At 61.5% G+C, this 16491-nt stretch overlaps 1 protein-coding gene across 1 annotated transcript; it reads left to right on the top strand.

Annotated features, from left to right (window-relative positions):
* Positions 1-746: 746 nt before the first annotated feature.
* On the top strand, positions 747-11925 carry SLC9A5 (solute carrier family 9 member A5). The gene is given in 17 exon segments (XM_035336447.1): positions 747-805; positions 807-907; positions 4399-4701; positions 5220-5383; positions 5778-5856; positions 6101-6278; positions 6385-6605; positions 6750-6952; positions 7237-7326; positions 7422-7492; positions 8132-8261; positions 8368-8456; positions 8571-8697; positions 8801-8971; positions 9337-9406; positions 9508-9639; positions 9929-11925. Coding segments are annotated over 17 exon segments (2640 nt in total). The 5' UTR covers positions 747-761; the 3' UTR covers positions 10396-11925.
* The last annotated feature ends 4566 nt before the right edge of the window (positions 11926-16491 follow it).

The following is a 16491-nucleotide window of genomic DNA, read 5'->3' as shown; positions in this document are numbered from 1 at the left end:
GGCTGGGGAGGGCAGGGACCTCTTGGTGTCACCCGGTGCCACCCTGCTCCAGCAGGGCCACCCAGCGCCGGTGCCCAGCACCAAGCCCAGGTGGGTTTGCAGACCTCTGATGATGGTGATCCCGTGGCCCCTCTTGGTGATCTGTGCCTGTGCTCAGCCACCTGCACTGCACAGAAACACTTCCTGATGTGCTGGGGGAACCTCCTGAGCTCCACTTGGTGCCCGCTGCCCCTTGCCCACATGCAGCCACAGATGGGGTCCTCCCTGAGGGGCCCAGCTCCTGGGCTCCCCTCCCTAAAGGCAGGGAGGCTCTGGACCCTCCTGCACCACGCGCCCCTTCCCTGGGCTCCCTGAGGCACCAACACCTGCCCTGTCCCGGGGAGCCCAGTGCTGGGCCCGGCACCCAGCTGGGGGTGCAGAGGGGCAGGGGCACCCTCACCCGCCGGCACCCCTCTGCCCGACGCACCCGGTGTTCGTGCTGGCTCCTGGTGGCCCTGGTGCCCCCGGGGACCCCCAGCCCGGTGCCCCCAGGCTGCTCCCCGAGCCCCGGAATCCATCGGGGTGCCGCAGGAGGGGACCGGCTGGGGGGACTGGGGCAGAGCAGGGGCACCGAGGGGTGCGAGGGGGGGACCGGGGCGGGAGGGGGGGCGGCACCGGGGCGGGGCTGGGCGGTACCGGGGGGGCCGGGCTCTGTCCCTCGCCGTTGCCGGTGACGTCGCGGCGGGGCCGGCAGCGCGGCGGAGCGGCGGAGCGCCGGGGCCATGCATCCCCCGGCCGGCCCCGCGGCCTCCCCCGGCCCCGCCGCCCCCCCCGGCGGGGGCCGAGCTGCTGCGGTGGCAGTGGCAGGAGGTGCAGGTGCCGTGCCTGGTGGCCGCCTGGATCCTGGTGGCCAGCCTGGCCAAGATCGGTGAGTCCCGGCCCCGGCGCCCCGAGCCCCGCTCACCGGCTGCGCGCCGAGGGAGGCGGCTCCGGGGGTCCCAGCCCCGGGGCGAGCGGGGGTGGTCGCGGGGGGCACCAGGGCCGGGGGGATGCTCGTCACCCTGTGAGGGCACGGGGCACGGTGGTGGCCTGTGGAGGGTGCGATGATGGGGGACGGAGCGGGTCTCACAGCAACGGGGAGCCAGCGGCCAGGAGATGCGGTGGGGCTCGGAGGCTGCCGGCGGGGCTGGGAGTGAGGCCATGGCCCCAGCACCGGGATGGGTTTGGTGGTGCTGGGTCACACCTGAGCCACACGGGCTTGGTGGGCGCAGAGTGGGCTCAAGGGGCAAACTGGTGACCTTGGGCACAGCTGTCCTCCTTGGGGCACAGCTGCGGGAGCAGGCACAGGGAGTGGGCACGCTCTGAGTTTGGTGCCGGCTCCGGCATCGGGAGGAAATGCGAACTGGGAGCTGGGCATCAAGGTCTCTGGGCAGCTGGGCACCAGTGGGAGCTCCCAGGGCACAGGGCAGACCGTAGCTGTCACTGCCAGCCGGCCTCTGCCTGCTCCCAACACCACCAAAACTGTGGGTTTCGACCTCGCACTCCTCTCCTCCTGCGGCCTTCTTGCAGGGAAGAGCTAAAGCTCCGCAAGGAATAAATTAAGGCACGCCATGAGCTTAAAAATACAACCCTCTGCCGGCGGCTGTGCCACCTCCAGCTGCCGAGCGCGCCTCTCCTGCAGAAGAGCAGAGAAAGCAGTCCTTGCTCTACTTCTTATTTTCAGACATCTGAAAACAACCTCTCTTTGGGCTTCCCTTGATGCCTTCCCCTTCCCATGCCATGAGCCGAGCTGCTGCCACCCCATATGCAGCCTCAGCGGGCACTGCCATACCCTGCTTGGTGGCCGTGGGGACACACCAGCCGGCTGTCCCACAGCTCCAGGCTGCCACAGGCTCCTAGCCCAGAGCAAGGAGGGCCACCAGCCCCCCCGAGGTGGCACCTGCTGTCCCCAGAGTGCCTTGGTGGGCCCTGGAGGAGGTGGGGGACGTGGGGACGAGGGTCTCCTGGGTGCTGGGTGCTGGGCGCGGGCTGGTGCGGAAGAGCCGCTGCGGCGCTGGGCTGCCAGCTCACAGCCCTGTGACTGCAGGGGAGGAAGCGGCCCCGGCTCCGTGTGGTGGGGAAGTGACACTGGAAGCTCTTGTTCTTAGAAGCCGTCACGATGCTGGGGTGCCCCGAGCCAGCAGAGAGCAAATGCCCGGGGCGGAGAAAACCGCTTTGGGTGTTGCCTTCCTGCACAGCGAGGCGTCATCCGGGCTTTGCAGCCTCTCTTGCTCTGTTTGCTATGGGGAAAGAGTGAAAGGAGGAAATGATGATGAGCATCGCCCCCAAACCGCCCTGCACCCATGGAAGGTGCTGCTGGGCCCCTAAGGGTTGGCAGCAAACGGGCGTTTTTCCACCCGGCAGCATTCCTGCAGGTCACCACCTCCTCTCCGTGCAGCACGTGGTCCCCCGGCCCCAGTGCTTCCAGCACAAGCATCTCTCACTTGTTTCCTCTCCGTCCCCGCTGGCACCCCGGGCGCTGCAGGGATGGAGCAGGGTTTGTCCCCGAGTCCTCCCGCTGGCACATCCCGTGCTGTGGATTTCTCGAGCAGCGCGGATTATGGCTCTGAAGTTAATTCACATGTGGCTAAGTTACCGTTGCTGTGGGAACGTTAATGCTGAAATTCTTGACTAGCGGGTGTAAAATTAGAGCTCCTGCCACCCGTCCCCGCTCGCTGCACCCGTGCTGCAGAGGAGCTCGTGTGCTGGGATTCGCTTGTGAGGGCGGCAGCGTGCAGAGCGAATGAAGCCTCCAGCATTTCCGTGCCCCGGCTGCACAGGCAGGGTTGTGCAGGGCAATGCTGTGAAGTCTCCAGCATTTCCATGCCCTTCATCCTGCATGGGAGCTGTTGTTTCTACTCAGGAAGTAAATCTCAGATGTTGAATTATCTAATTCAGGGCCCGGCTGCAGTGAAGGAATGTAAATTCCCCAGGAAGTGTTAGGAAAGGAGTAAGGAGCATCAGGAGGCCCTGACCTCGGTGCTCAGGGTGTCCACATCTCAGGGACACCGGGACTGGTCCCGGGCAGGATGAAGCAGGACTGGGAGGCATTCAGAGCAGAAGGCACGAGCAGTAGAGATGTGGAAGCTGAGCTCCTCTAGGTTTACACCACTAGAGGTAAGACCCCGGGCTAGGTAGGCCAATGGTCCGTCCATGGGCATTCCCAAGGAGAGGAGCTGAGTGTTGTAGGGTTGGTGTGGGACCACAACACAGCTTTCCTTCTGGTGGGTGACTTGGCACAAGCCATGCGCACCTCTCAGCCAGCCAAAGAGTTTTAGGGACTGGGGTCTGGGGTGGCAGCAGGGCTGGGCGTGCAGCTGAGTGATGGTTTGGAGGCTCTGATGTTCCTTGTACCTGCTGGGTGCCCCAGGACAAGGTGCTGAGACGTGGCTCCAGAAGTGCTGGAAGGAGCCCACTCCACGGGAGGTTTCCTCCAAGTTGTTCCACAGCACCGGGACGCCAGAGCTGGTGGCAGGGCTGCCTGCACGAGCTCAGTGGTGAGGCACAAAACCTCTGCGACATACAGAACGCAGCACCCTGTGCTAGGGAGGAGAGATATGCAGGGGCAGGGGGGTGGTCCTGGTGCTGCCAAGAAGCTGGAACGATTTGGGCTTACCCAGAGCCCCCGTGGGGACAAGGCTGCCCTGCGGGGCAGGTCCCCTGTGCTGGCTGGAGTGACATCCCGCTGGCTGTGCCTGCCGTCAGGCTCATTGCTGCGGAGCTGATACGTGAACACGAAGGCGTGATCTGCTCGCTCCAACAAACACTTCCCATTTCGTGGCAGTTTAAGGTCTGCTCCGAACCTCAGATGGAATAAGCTGATTACTGGAAGCAGCTCTGACGGCGCAGCTCTCACGCGCCTCGTTTTTCGCATGCAGGCAGGTTAGCCGGTGCTCTGGCAAGGAGGCTGCAGGGGTTTGCGTGCTGCTCCGCTTGTGTGCTCAAACAAGGTCACCCCGTCGCCAGGGCTGAGCATCCCCGTCGCTGACAGGGGTAACGCGTCCCTGTGACCAGGATGCCTCGCCCGAGCAGCAGCCAGCGCTGCTCGCGACACCGTGAGCAGGCTCAGTGATGCCGTTCTCCTTTAAGCACAGATACCAGAGGCCAAAAAAGCAAAATACACAGCTGCTTGTCTTGTGTGGCAGTGGCCTGGGAGCAGAGGGAGCCAGGGACCTGCAATGCTGACCTGGGAGTTTCCTGTGGCCAGCTCGCTAGAAGGTCTTCTGCTCACACGTGGCCACAAAGCATCCTTAAGTGCTCCATTGTCCCCACCCTGGGGTCCCTCATGCATCAGCCAACCCTTCTGTGGAGCTGGTGGGTCCAGGATGCTCTGTCCGTGTGCCCCTTTGGCTGATGTTCGCATTCTTCCTTTCCTTTTAGTTTTCCACCTGTCCAGGAAGGTGACGTCCATCGTCCCAGAGAGCTGCCTCCTCATCCTGCTGGGGCTGGGCCTGGGGGGCATCGTGTTGGCCGTGGCCAAGAAAGCCAAGTACCAGCTGGAGCCCAACATGTTCTTCCTCTTCCTCCTGCCCCCCATCGTCCTCGACTCGGGCTACTTCATGCCCAGCCGGCTGTTCTTCGACAACATTGGCGCCATCCTCACCTACGCGGTGGTGGGCACGCTCTGGAACTCCTTCACCACCGGCACCGCGCTCTGGGGGCTGCACCAGGCCGGGCTCATGGGTGGGTGCTGAGGGCTGCCCGCCGTGGGCCACATCCCCAAAAGTTGGGTGGGAGGATGAAAGGCACCCCTGAATTTACAGCTCATTCCCTGGCCCTGGCGTGGATCCCAGAGATCCCAGCACTTGGGAGTGATGTTCTGGCAGGACCAGCGAGCGTGGAGGACAAACGGGACCTGCTCAGCGCTGGGCTGACTCATGTCTTTGCTATTTTTGTCGCCGACCTTGGCTAGCTTTGCTGGCTCACTGCCGTGTTCCCTGTCCTCGAGTGGAGCTGCTGGCCCTGGCTGGCCCGGGCCATCCTCTGAGCCCTTCTGAGCCCAGAGGGACCACCAAAGGGTTCCGCTAGGCCCCGTGCCCCTCATGAGCCAAGCCCCACAGCCCCTCGGGGAGGCCTCAGAGCTCAGGGAGGCAGAAAAGGCACTGGGAGCGGACGAAGGACAGGCCTGTCCCTTACCTCGCCCACTGAGAGGGGCTCTGGGGAGGGTGCTCTGCCTCATCAAGATCCATCTGTCCCAGCAGATCCAGGCGTCGAAGCCGGGCTGATGGATTTCCTGCTCTTCGGCAGTCTCATCTCAGCTGTGGACCCGGTGGCAGTGCTGGCCGTTTTTGAAGAGGTCCATGTGAACGAGACCCTCTTCATCATCGTGTTCGGCGAATCCCTCCTGAACGATGCTGTCACCGTGGTGAGTTGGAGCCAGGGGGACCCCAACGTCCTGAAGACGATGAGGGTGGCGAGGCACCGGCACAGGCTGCCTGGTGAAGCTGTGGGTGCCCCATCCCTGGAGGGGTTCAGTGTCAGGTTGGACATGGCCTTGTGCAACCTGGTGTAGTGAAAGATGTCCCTGCCCACTGGAATCCCCCAGGCTGGGCAGAGGATGCGGGTGACATTCCCAGGCTGGGGGCAGCCCCACATTGCCAGGTCCCTCCGCTCCTGGCCGTGGGGACATGTGTGCCTGCCGAGATGAGCTGTGTCCCCAGCATGACTGGGGTGTCACCTCCTGCAGGGCCCACCCGTGCTGCCCCTCTCATGGTAGGGTGGTGCCCTGCCATCCCCAAAGGACGTTGCGTTCCCTGCAGGTGCTGTACAAGGTCTTCAACTCTTTCGTGGAACTGGGCCCGGCGCACATCCATGCCATGGACTACGTGAAGGGGGTAGGTGAGTATGAGCCCCGCCAGCCCCTCCACCTCTTCCCCTGGCATGGAGGCATGGGGACGAGCACGGGCGCTGTCATAACATGGGCCGGCGCTGAGCCCGTCCCAGACATCATCCGGAGCGGGCCGTCCTCACGGGATGCTCTGGTGGGGACGCAGGTGGGAGCGTGGGGCCTGGCGAAGCCGTGGGGCACGGGCTGGCTCCTTGCAGCCTGTCCCAGGGGTGCGATCCAGCCTCTTCTCCCCAGCCTCCTTCTTCCTGGTGAGCCTGGGGGGCACGGCCGTGGGGCTGCTCTTCGCCTTCCTCCTGGCCCTGATCACGCGGTTCACCAAGCGCGTGCGCATCATTGAGCCGCTCTTCGTTTTCCTCCTGGCCTACGTCGCGTACCTGGCTGCTGAGATGGTGTCGCTCTCCGCCATCCTGGCGTGAGTACCAGGGGGCTGGGACAACAAGGCTGAGGTGCTGAGCAGGGAGCAGACCCACTCCTCATTCCACCGTGGGGTCGTGACAGCTCCTTCTGCCCCTCTGCAGAGTCACGTTCTGTGGGATCTGCTGTAAGAAGTACGTGGAAGCCAACATCTCCCAGAAGTCCCGCACCACGGTCAAGTACACCATGAAGACGCTGGCCAGCAGCTCAGAGACCATCATCTTCATGTTTCTGGGCATGTCGGCTGTGGACACCTCCAAGTGGGCGTGGGACACGGCGCTGGTGCTGGGCACCCTGTTATTTATCCTGCTCTTCAGAGCTGTGGGTCAGTCAGTCCTGCTGGGCCAGCCCTTTTCATCCCAAAGAGTGGTAGCCCTCAGGAATGGCTCCTGGCCTGGGCTTTGCCCCATCTCCAGGAGCAGGCAGGGTTTTGCCCATGTCCCAAGCTCTTGTCCTCTTTCTTCCCCAGGTGTTGTCCTCCAGACCTACGTGCTCAACCGCTTCCGCCTCATCCCCCTGGACAGGATCGACCAGGTGGTCATGTCATACGGCGGCCTCCGTGGAGCCGTCGCCTTCGCCCTGGTCATCCTGCTGGACAGGGACAAGGTGAAAGCCAAGGACTACTTTGTGGCAACGACCATCGTGGTGGTGTTCTTCACGGTCATCGTGCAGGTGAGGATGGGCACCCTGCCCATGGGGAGCCGCACTGTGGATGGATGGATGTGAGCCCGGGGCTGGGGGTCTGGAGGGGCACGTTGTGGGACGCAGCCTCCAGGTGTCAGGTCCCCAGGGTGGCCGTTATCCAGGTGCAGAGCACAGCAGGTCGGGTTGGTTGTGGTGCAGGCGGCTGTCACAGCCACTGTACCCGGTCACTTCATGCTGCTTCTGCTCCCGTGCCCCAGCCGTGCACCCTCTCGCCCTCCCAGTCTTTCCCTTGCCCTCTCCTGCCATTCCAGGGCCTCACCATCAAGCCTCTGGTGACGTGGCTGAAGGTGAAGCGCAGTGACCACCACAAGCCCACGCTGAACGAGGAGCTGCACGAGCACGTAGGTGCTTCCCACACTGCGTGGCCTCAGCTTGGCCGGGTGTGCTCAGCCCTGGATCCCTCCACACCGCTCTCACCCTCTTCTCCTCCCTCAAGGCCTTTGACCACATCCTGGCGGCGGTGGAGGACATCGTGGGACACCATGGCTACCATTACTGGCGGGACAAGTGAGTGTCTTGCTCCGCTGGCCATCGGGTGGATGGGGTGGACACCCCGGGAGGACAGCAGGACCAGGAAGGTGTCTGTCTGTCCATCTGGAAGGGGACGGTCTGGCAATGGTGCTGCTTTCATGCAGCAGACCGATGCTGCAGGTGTCCCAGGCAGAGGTCGGGCAGATGTGGCTGGGGCAGCCTGGCTGCTGCAGGAGCTGGCATTGCTTGTCCCTGCCGGAGCTGCTGCGGGACCGTGGTGGCCACAATGGCACTGTTCCTCCCCATGGATGGAGGACACTGAGGAGGGAACTGTTAAAGCCTGTTAGTGTTTATCTGCAGCGTCACAACAGGAAAAGGATGCAGAGAGCCTGCTTCCTGGAGGAGAAGCTCCAGCTGGGCAGCTGCACCAGCTCCTGCCCTGCTCCCAACTGGTCTCTGGGTTCCCCTTGGCCCGGGGACAAAGTGGCAGCGTGTCCTGTCCCCTCCTACCCTCTCCTGGCTGTGTGTCCCTGGGCACAGCCAGCTCCTGCGTGCCCAGCCTGCTCTCACCACGCTTTGGACACTCTTGGCCTTGCATGGGCAGAAGTCCCCTGGCCATTGACCCCATCTGTCCCCTGCGGGTGCTCAGCCGCCCGTGTCTCCATCTCGCTCCAGGTGGGAGCAGTTCGACAAGAAGTACCTGAGCCAGCTCCTGATGAGGAAATCTGCCTACAGGCTGCGGGACGAGATCTGGGACGTCTACTACAAGCTGAACATCCGCGATGCCATCAGCTTCGTGGACCAGGTAGCGGCACGCGGCAGGAGCTGGGCAGGGGGCTGTCAGCGTGGCGGTCCCCACGGGCTGCCCGTGGCGGTGGTCACCCCCCCCAGCCCATCTCTGTCCCCCACAGGGTGGCCACGTGCTGTCGGCCGCCAAGCTGGCGCTGCCCTCCATGCCCAGCCGCACGTCCATGTCGGAGTCGTCGGTCACAAACCTGCTGTGAGTACGAGCTCCCCTCCGAGCCCCAGCCCCCGGGCAGCGCTCGCAGGACCCCTGCAGCCTCCCCCTTCGCCAGAGAGGGCTCGATCCATCGGGACGCTCCGTCTGCCCTAGGAGGGAGAGCGGGAGCGGCGCGTGCCTGGACCTGCAGGTGATCGACACGGTGCGCAGCCGGCGGGACAAGGAGGACGCCGCCATGCACCACGTGCTGCGAGGGAGCCTCTACAAGCCCCGCAGGCGGGTGAGCGTTCCCCGGCCACGGCGCCCGCAGCAGGAGCGGGGATGGAGGATGCTGCGTGGGGCCAGCTGCTCATCCTGTGTCTCTTTGCCTCTCCCTCGGCCAGTACAAGGCCAGCTACAGCCGTCACTTCATCTCTCCAGATAAACAAGAGCGCCAAGATAAAGAAATCTTCCGGCAGAACATGAAGAGGCGCCTGGAGACCTTCAAGTCCACCAAGCACAACATCTGCTCCTCCAAGAGCAAAGCCAGGCTGAAGGAAAAGGGCAGGAAGAAGGCAAGCGGTCCCCAGACTGCTGCTCCCCTACTAGCTGTGAGGTTTGGCCTCCCTGAGGCTGCAGACAGAGAGGTCCTGCAGGGGGTGGATGAGGTGCTGCAGGGCTTCGGCATCTCCAGAGCCCACAGGGATAACGGGAAGCCCCCCACCACCACTTCATTTCCATCCTGCGTGGGTGCCCAGATGGCATGGGACCTGCATGGGTGCTGCACGTCCCCGTGTCCCCATCACGCCAGAGCTGCCCCATGTGGTCCCGAGCCCTGGAGGAGCTGAGAGTTTCTTTTCCAAGGATGCTCAGGGCCACATGGGGACAGCGTTGGGGTCTGCACGGGGCAGGTCCCAGCCAGGTCCCTCTCGCTCTGCAGAAGGATGTCTCTCTGACCAGCGACGCACCCAACGGGAGGACGCACAGAAGTGTCCCCTGGCAGGAGGCAGGTAAGGCTGGTGGCAGGCGAGGTCCCCGGGTCCTGCAGGGGGTCCCACTGGGGGGGGGGATGGCAGCAGCGTGCCCCATGCACCCCCCTGTCTGGCTGCAGCTCCTGTGCTGGTGATGGTCAGCTCCGAGGAGGAGGAGAGCGATAGCTCGGAGACGGAGAGAGAGGACGATGAAGGGATCGTGTTCATCGCTCGAGCCACCGATGAGGTCCTGCAGGGAAAGGCCACCCCTGGTAGGCACCAGCACTCCTGCACCCAGCAGGGCAGCTGCTTGGCTAGCTCGTCCTTCCTCCACCTGAGGAGCAAAGCTGACTTGGGCTGTGCAAAACCACAGTCAGTGGAGCATGGATAGGAGAATCGCTCTTTGTGGCCCTGGAGGCAGAGCAGAGCCTCCTTGGTGGCTCTTGCACCTCTGGGCCAGCTGGGAAGGCTCCCATGTGGTGGCAGTCATTGCTTGCAGGGCTCAGGGAGAGGGCAGGAGCCACGCAATATTCCCCTCTGTCCTTCCTTCTGTGTCCCCAGGCAGCCTGGACGTCTGCCCCAGCCCCTGCATCATCCCGCCATCGCCCACCTTGGCAGAGAAGGAGCTGCCGTGGAAAGGAGACCAGGCTGACCTGGCTGTTTACGTCTCCTCGGAGACCACCAAAATCGTGCCAGTGGATATGCAGAAAGCGTGGAACCAAAGCATCTCCTCCCTGGAGAGCATCGCCTCCCCACCGGGCATCGAGACGGGACCGCTGCACAGGCGATTCGCCTGCCCCGTGCTGGAGGAGCAGCCCCAGTCGGCGAGCCAGGCGGTGCCGGAGCAGATCTCCTGCTTCCAGTTCCCCAGCCACGTCTCTAAGAGCGGCAGGTCGCTGAGCGACAGCAGCCCGGACGGCGTGGAGCAGCAGGAGCTGCAGCCTTTGATGGCCTCGGAGGAGCAGGGCAGGGCGCTGCCCCCCGCCGAGCCCCGGCGGCTCATGTTCAGCAGAGCCAGCCACATCTGAGCCGTGTCACGGACGGGGCAGGGGCTGGAGGCAGGCTGCGACCCGCCGACCGCTCTGCCGTCTCGCTTCGTCAAGCTTGTGTGTGTCTCCTCCAACTCCAGGAGCGGCTGGAGAGCCCGGTGCTCCTGGCGCTGCACTCACCTACTGATGGTAGAGAAATGGGCTCGATGCTGCCGTAGCAGGTACCAGCCTCATCCTCCCAGGGAGGCACAGACCCCCAGACCTCGCTCTTCCTCTCTGGTCTTCCTCTCGCATCTTCGCAGTGCTGGGAGGCCAGAGATGTTCCTCCCAGAGGTGGGATCCCAGCCGGACTTGACGCCGTTGCGGCTGTGCCACCTGGGGGTGTGGGGGTCCTGGCTGGGGGGCTGCTCGTGGGTGCGAGCACCTGAGCCTGGCTCTGTGTAGGAGGCTGGTGCTCGACAGCCCACCCACACCCAGCACCGAGCGGCCGATTGCTCAGAGCATGCACGGACCTCAGCTGGGAGACCAGGGACCGAGTCCTTTCCAGGGCAGCTGTGTCTCGCCTGGGTTTTGGGGGCACCGTGGAGGCAAAGCCATGACTTTCTCAGGACTAGGAGCAGCGCTCCTGGGGTTTGGCTCCACCGGGAGCCAGGCTGCGTACGCACAGGAACTATTCTAGCACCCAGCCGGCTGTGCCAGCCTCACACCTCTTGTCTGGATGTGCTCCCCGTAGCTGCCGTGTTCAGCTTTCTGGCTTTGTGGGGAGGCAGCAGCCCTGCACAGCATCCTCGGTGTTCATCCTGCCTGCATCCCAGTCCCCCTGGGGCTGGTCAGCTGGGAGGGCTGGTCACGACACGAGGGAGTGAGCAGCGGGTGTTGCTAGAGAGCTGGGCGAAAGCTGAGTGCATCTTCAAAGGTCTGTCCCCATCACCTGCCTCCCAGCCACCCCGGGTCCCTCCTGAGAGGGAGGTGGGATCGGGCAGCCCGTGCAGTGATCCTTTCCTGCTGTGACCCCACGGTACAAGAATCAGACCCCGAGAACTGCTCGGAGCTCAGCAGGGCAGCCGGGCGCAGGAGACCCCACGGTCCAGGCAGTGTGGGAGGGTTGGGGACGTCCTCTTTGGGCAGAACGGTGCTTTGGGCTGTTAAAAGCCAAAAGCAAGCAAATAACCGTGCGATCATCCACCTGGGGTGCTGAGACAGCAGGTGCCAAGGGGGTGTTTAGATGCACTGGGTGAATGAGCCCAGCGAAGGGCGGGCAAGATGGTGTAGCTCAGGTGCTGCTAGCAAGGCCCAGCGAAGGCCATTCTGCTCAGTACCCGTCCTACCAGCTGGAGCATGAGGTTTTTAAAAGGATTTTATATAGTTTTGCATTTCTTGTATGCCTTATTCCTGTTTTGATTTCTGATATCAGGCCATACTAAATCTCTAGCTGGGTCAGTGTTTTATGTAGCCATGGGCACCACAAACGACTCGAGACTTAATATCTTATTTGCAAGAATATTGTTTTAATGTGAAAATATATGCAGAGTATTTTGTAATGTTCAATAAATCAGAGTTGGAGCAGGTGCCACGGTCCGGACTCACTGCTGTCTGGGATCCTCTGCACATCTCGCCCCCTGCAGCTCCTGGGTGGGTTCTCATCACCACATCCCTGTGCTCTCCGCCCTTCCAGCCCACCTCGCAGATTCAGTATGCCAACCTGACTTCCCTTTTCAGGGTATTCTGGGTCTCAGGAACCTCTCAAGCTTGGATCAGTGCCTCACATGCAGTGCTGAGAACCATTTCCTCCAGCCCAGCCCGAGCTGCTGGGTGGCTGCGTGTGCTGGCTTCCGTCCTCCCTCCCTCTGCTGGCTGCACATCCAAGGCAAAGGCCAGCAGCCCACGAGCTCGGAGCCCTCTCTTTCCACCTTCAACCCCAGGCATGCTGTGACCACTCGGTCGCCTTCCAGGGATGGTGGCTCCTACTGCACCCACGGGGTTTTGCCAGCATTTGTTCTCATGCTCCTGTCTCTGTACTTCCCTCTCCTGCCTGCACAGGGCTGCTCTGCGCCTCCCAGCGCAGCACAGATCCGTCTCTTCCAGCCTAAAAATACCAAAGCTCTTCAGTGGAAAAACACGAGAACCAGGCCAAACCACGAGCACATGTGCCCAAACCTCTGCTTCTCCAGGACAGCGTAAGGCACAACAAATTAGCTGCCTGTCAGACCGTAACCCAGAACACACAACCCTCCGACTGTTATTATAAGCAACCCCATCCTGGAGCTGTCTGACTATTGCAGACCATTTTGCACACAGGCTTCTTGCTCTGCCATTAGGTCTGCACATTTTTTCCACAGTGATTTACTTTCTCCGGGGCTCAGCTCCTCCAGCTTCTCCGTGGTACTTGTGAAGTCAGCAGAGGATGGAAGGCAGCGCTGGAAACGGGGCCCCAGAGGGATGGAAGAGCTGGGCTGTGGGCGATGGGCTGGCGGTGGCCGTCTCCCAAGTCAGCCGAGCAGCAGCTTTGTGCAGTCGTCTCAGAATCACAGCCTTGCCATCTCACAACGTGTGCTGGAGCACCAGGCGAGTTTTACATGTAGATAGAGCAGATACATAGCTTGTTCTGGGGAGCCCCGAATCGCAGCTAGCATCCAGCTGTCTCACAGGCACCAAATCCAGGGGAATAATCATTCCTCGAGCTGCCAACTTCACGTTCTCCATTGCGGCAAGGGTGCTGTTGACTCACACCACCTCGCGTGCTTCTGCTCCGTCTCGGGAGCACTTCTGACTCCTGGTGTGATGTTTTCACGATGGTGGGAAGCAGCTGAACGGGTCTCCAGCTTCTCCCCTCCCACTTTGCCCTCAGCTTTCCAGCAAGCACAAATCATGGCAGAGGCTTTGGCCATGCAGACGTGAGAACAGCAGGATGGCAAAGAGAGAATTCAGGAGAGGTGTTCAGCGTGATCGTACCTGGGCACACACATTTTGGAGAGACATCAGCCCATTCATTGTTCTTTCCTGCTCCTGTCCGTCTGTCCAGGCATCCAGCTCCCAGCCTCCTGGCCAGCAGAGCAGGCCCAGGTGCTGTGATGGGGTGCTCCTGGTCAGTGTTGTGGGACACTGATGGGGATGATGAGGTTTCTTTTGTTCTAAAGCTCACAAAATCGGTTTCTGCCAGGTGCTGGGACATACAATTTGTAGCACAGGATCCCCGGCTGCTGCCTCTGCCCTGCAGGATTGCTTGGTCCTACATCCTGCTGATACCCCTACAGCTGAATGCTCTTGCAGCTGCAAGGAGCTGACTTCCCCTTTGCCTGTTTGGGACAAATTATCTGCTTGTCCTATCCCATGTCTGCCTTCTGGCCAGAGGGGTGCATGGCCACCTCCTAACACCATCTGCTCTTCAGGCCAAGCAGCAGGTCCACCACGACCCTGCGGATCCTCACTGCCTGGAGGCCAGAATAGGAGGGGAAAAGGGTGTGAAGGAGAGGCCGCCCCTCCATGAGGAGCTCATCCCAATCCTTTTGAGCTTCCCATGTCCATCCAAGGACCTACACCAGACAGCCTTCAGTGTCAGATCTCTCACCACATAGACCCTCCAAGCTCCTGGTGCACAAACCTGGGAATGACCTGCTGGGGGACAGCGCCGAGGCAACTCACCATCACTCTGGTGGCCACCAGCACGACCTGCGATGAGGCCCGGGGCATCCTGCTGCTCCAGTGCCACCACTGCATCCCCTTTCCCCTGCACCGTCCCTGCTCTCTGACATTCCTGGAAGCCTGTTGAAGGCAACGATTCTTTGTCACTCCTGAATTACCTCCAGAGGGGTGGATGTGAGTCCCGGCCCCAGTCTGCCCCGTGCAGTCGCTCAGCTGATGGACGTGAGCCATCCGGGGCCGCAAGGCGCGTTGTTGGTGACTGCGCCGGCATCAGTCAGCAGCCAGGGAGGATAATGAGGAACAGATTTGTGCTGGGCAGTGGTTCCCATGCTGCGTTCCAGGGCAGAGCGGCCGGGACGGGAGAGCTGCTGCCTTTGTGCTTCGCGCTGCACCTCTCCGACGCATGTCGGGCCGGCTCCTCGGCTCGCCCGTGTCTCCTTGCTGTCTGCGGGCAGCGAGCTTCCCTCTCCAGCGGCTCTGTCACCCGCTGGGCTGGCCAGGAGGCCGTGCCCACATCCCAGGTCTGCGGGGGAGCGAGCTGCAGTGTGGACAGGCTGAGGACAAGCGAGATCAGTGGGATCTTCAGGCCAGCAGGAGCTGGGTGGGGTGATCCACACCCTTCTTCGTGGTTCAGATTTCTCTGCTTTTGTCTGGAGGAGCAGACAGGACTGGGGGACTCCCTGCCTGGGAGGACTGCGTGGCCAAGTTGCTGCTCCTGGGGACTCCTGAAAAACAGCCAGGATGGATGCCGACACGTGGGGGCTTTGATTTCACAAGAACTCCGGATCCTACAGCTGTGATCTTCCCTATAGAGCTACTCCTCGCAGCTGCAGAGAAGGCGAAGATCCCTGAATAAGCTACAAAGGCTCCTCTTACCTCACTTTCTCCTGGCATCCAGTGCCACACAGCCAGGCTGCCCTGAAGGTAAATAAATGAAAGCTGCATTGGGTTAGCTGGAGAGGGAGGGAGCTGAGGATGCTCTGGGGAGGTGGCAGCAGCCCACAGGTAGTCCTGAGCCTGTGGGCAGGGCCTGGGAGATGGGCCATGAAGAAGGGCTTGGGAAGACCTGGGTGCCCTTCCCCTTGCAGTGGGATCCTGTTAGAAACGCGGTTCTGCAGACAGGTCTGCTGTGTTTGTGCTGTAACTGCCCGTGCATGAGCTTCATGCCCCTGGAGCCCTCACTGTTGAAGGCAAAGAGCCCATTAGAGCTTGGCTTTGGCTCCCTGGCTAGCTCGGAGGGGGGCTGGCTTCTGGGCTGTGCATGCCTGGCTGTGAGTGGGTCTCTGGCAGTTCTGCTGCTCTGAGACTCTCGCAGGCAGCCTGGTGAACACAGGGCTCAGAGCTGCCCACGCGGTGCCCTGGAAAACCTCCGCGAGGCATGCTCTGGTGAACAGCACTGTGCAGAGGTCACCCCCTCCGCATTTCTCCTGGACACTTGTGGCCCTGCCTCCCTTTTTAGACACCCTCAGCTCGCAGGGTGAGGATATTCCTTCTCACCTACCGCATACATGCACGCATAAGCAGATATTTTCGGTGGCTATCTCCTGCTTACGGAGAAAGCCAGCAAAAGCTTTGGAAAGATACCCCCAGAAAGGTGGGGAAAAAAAGAAGAAAGCAAATATCCAGGCTCAGAACGCGCTATGTTTTCACATGCTGTGATGTGGGGGCTGGCTCCCGGGAGCTGACCACTCAAGGAACACGAGCTTTTGTTTTCCTGGACTGAGAGGACCGGCTGAGTAAGCAGATTAGCCGGCCTGCTGCAGGAGGGCTGCATTGTCTGAGGAAGGCACGTTGGCTAAATAACAGAATTAGCTGGTGACCTCTGAAAGGCTCTCTCTGATCTTTGTTTTCTTCTGCTAAGGAACAGACAGAATTGTTATAAATGTTTGATTTTTTTTTTCTCCTTAGCAAAAATAGCTTTTGAAGCAAACAGGAAATTACAGCGTGCAATAAAGAGCAAAGAAAGTCGACCAGCTACCTCACTGAGCTTGGATTTGTCTACAAATCCAGCTCCACTTTATCAAAAGCAACTAAACCGCCCCAAACCCTCACGTGGCAGAAACCCCCTAGGTGCTACTCCCACTGCTGTACCCAGCCAGAAACGGGGGGCCCGTGGGGTGCCAAATCCCAGCCAGGAGACAGGTGGAGGGCAGAGCGCCCAGGTCGACCTGCCCCACCGACCTGCCCGTTTATTCGCACCAGAGCCTTGCAGGAGAAGGAAGCAGAGACCTCACGCGTGAGGTGCCGGCAGGAGGGACAGGCACCTTCCTCTGCCACGCACACGGCCAGCGGCTAATAGACTAGTTACCATTCACCATTTAATTATAGATGGGCTCCTAGCTGCGCTGCTTTCCAAGAGACTGCCCCGCACAGAGCCCTAGGCCCTAGGTCAGCTTGGCTGCCTCCCTCTGGGCCGCTTAATTGGGATGATAATTAACACCCACCAGCCTAATCAGCCTGCCCCTGTGCGCAGCCCCGTGGGCGAGCCGCCGA

This window comes from Oxyura jamaicensis, chromosome 11, assembly GCF_011077185.1.
Source record: "Oxyura jamaicensis isolate SHBP4307 breed ruddy duck chromosome 11, BPBGC_Ojam_1.0, whole genome shotgun sequence".
NCBI classification, from domain to species: Eukaryota; Metazoa; Chordata; class Aves; order Anseriformes; family Anatidae; genus Oxyura; species Oxyura jamaicensis.
Note: the sequence above shows the minus strand (reverse complement) of the source record. Positions and strands in the feature narration are given on the sequence as shown.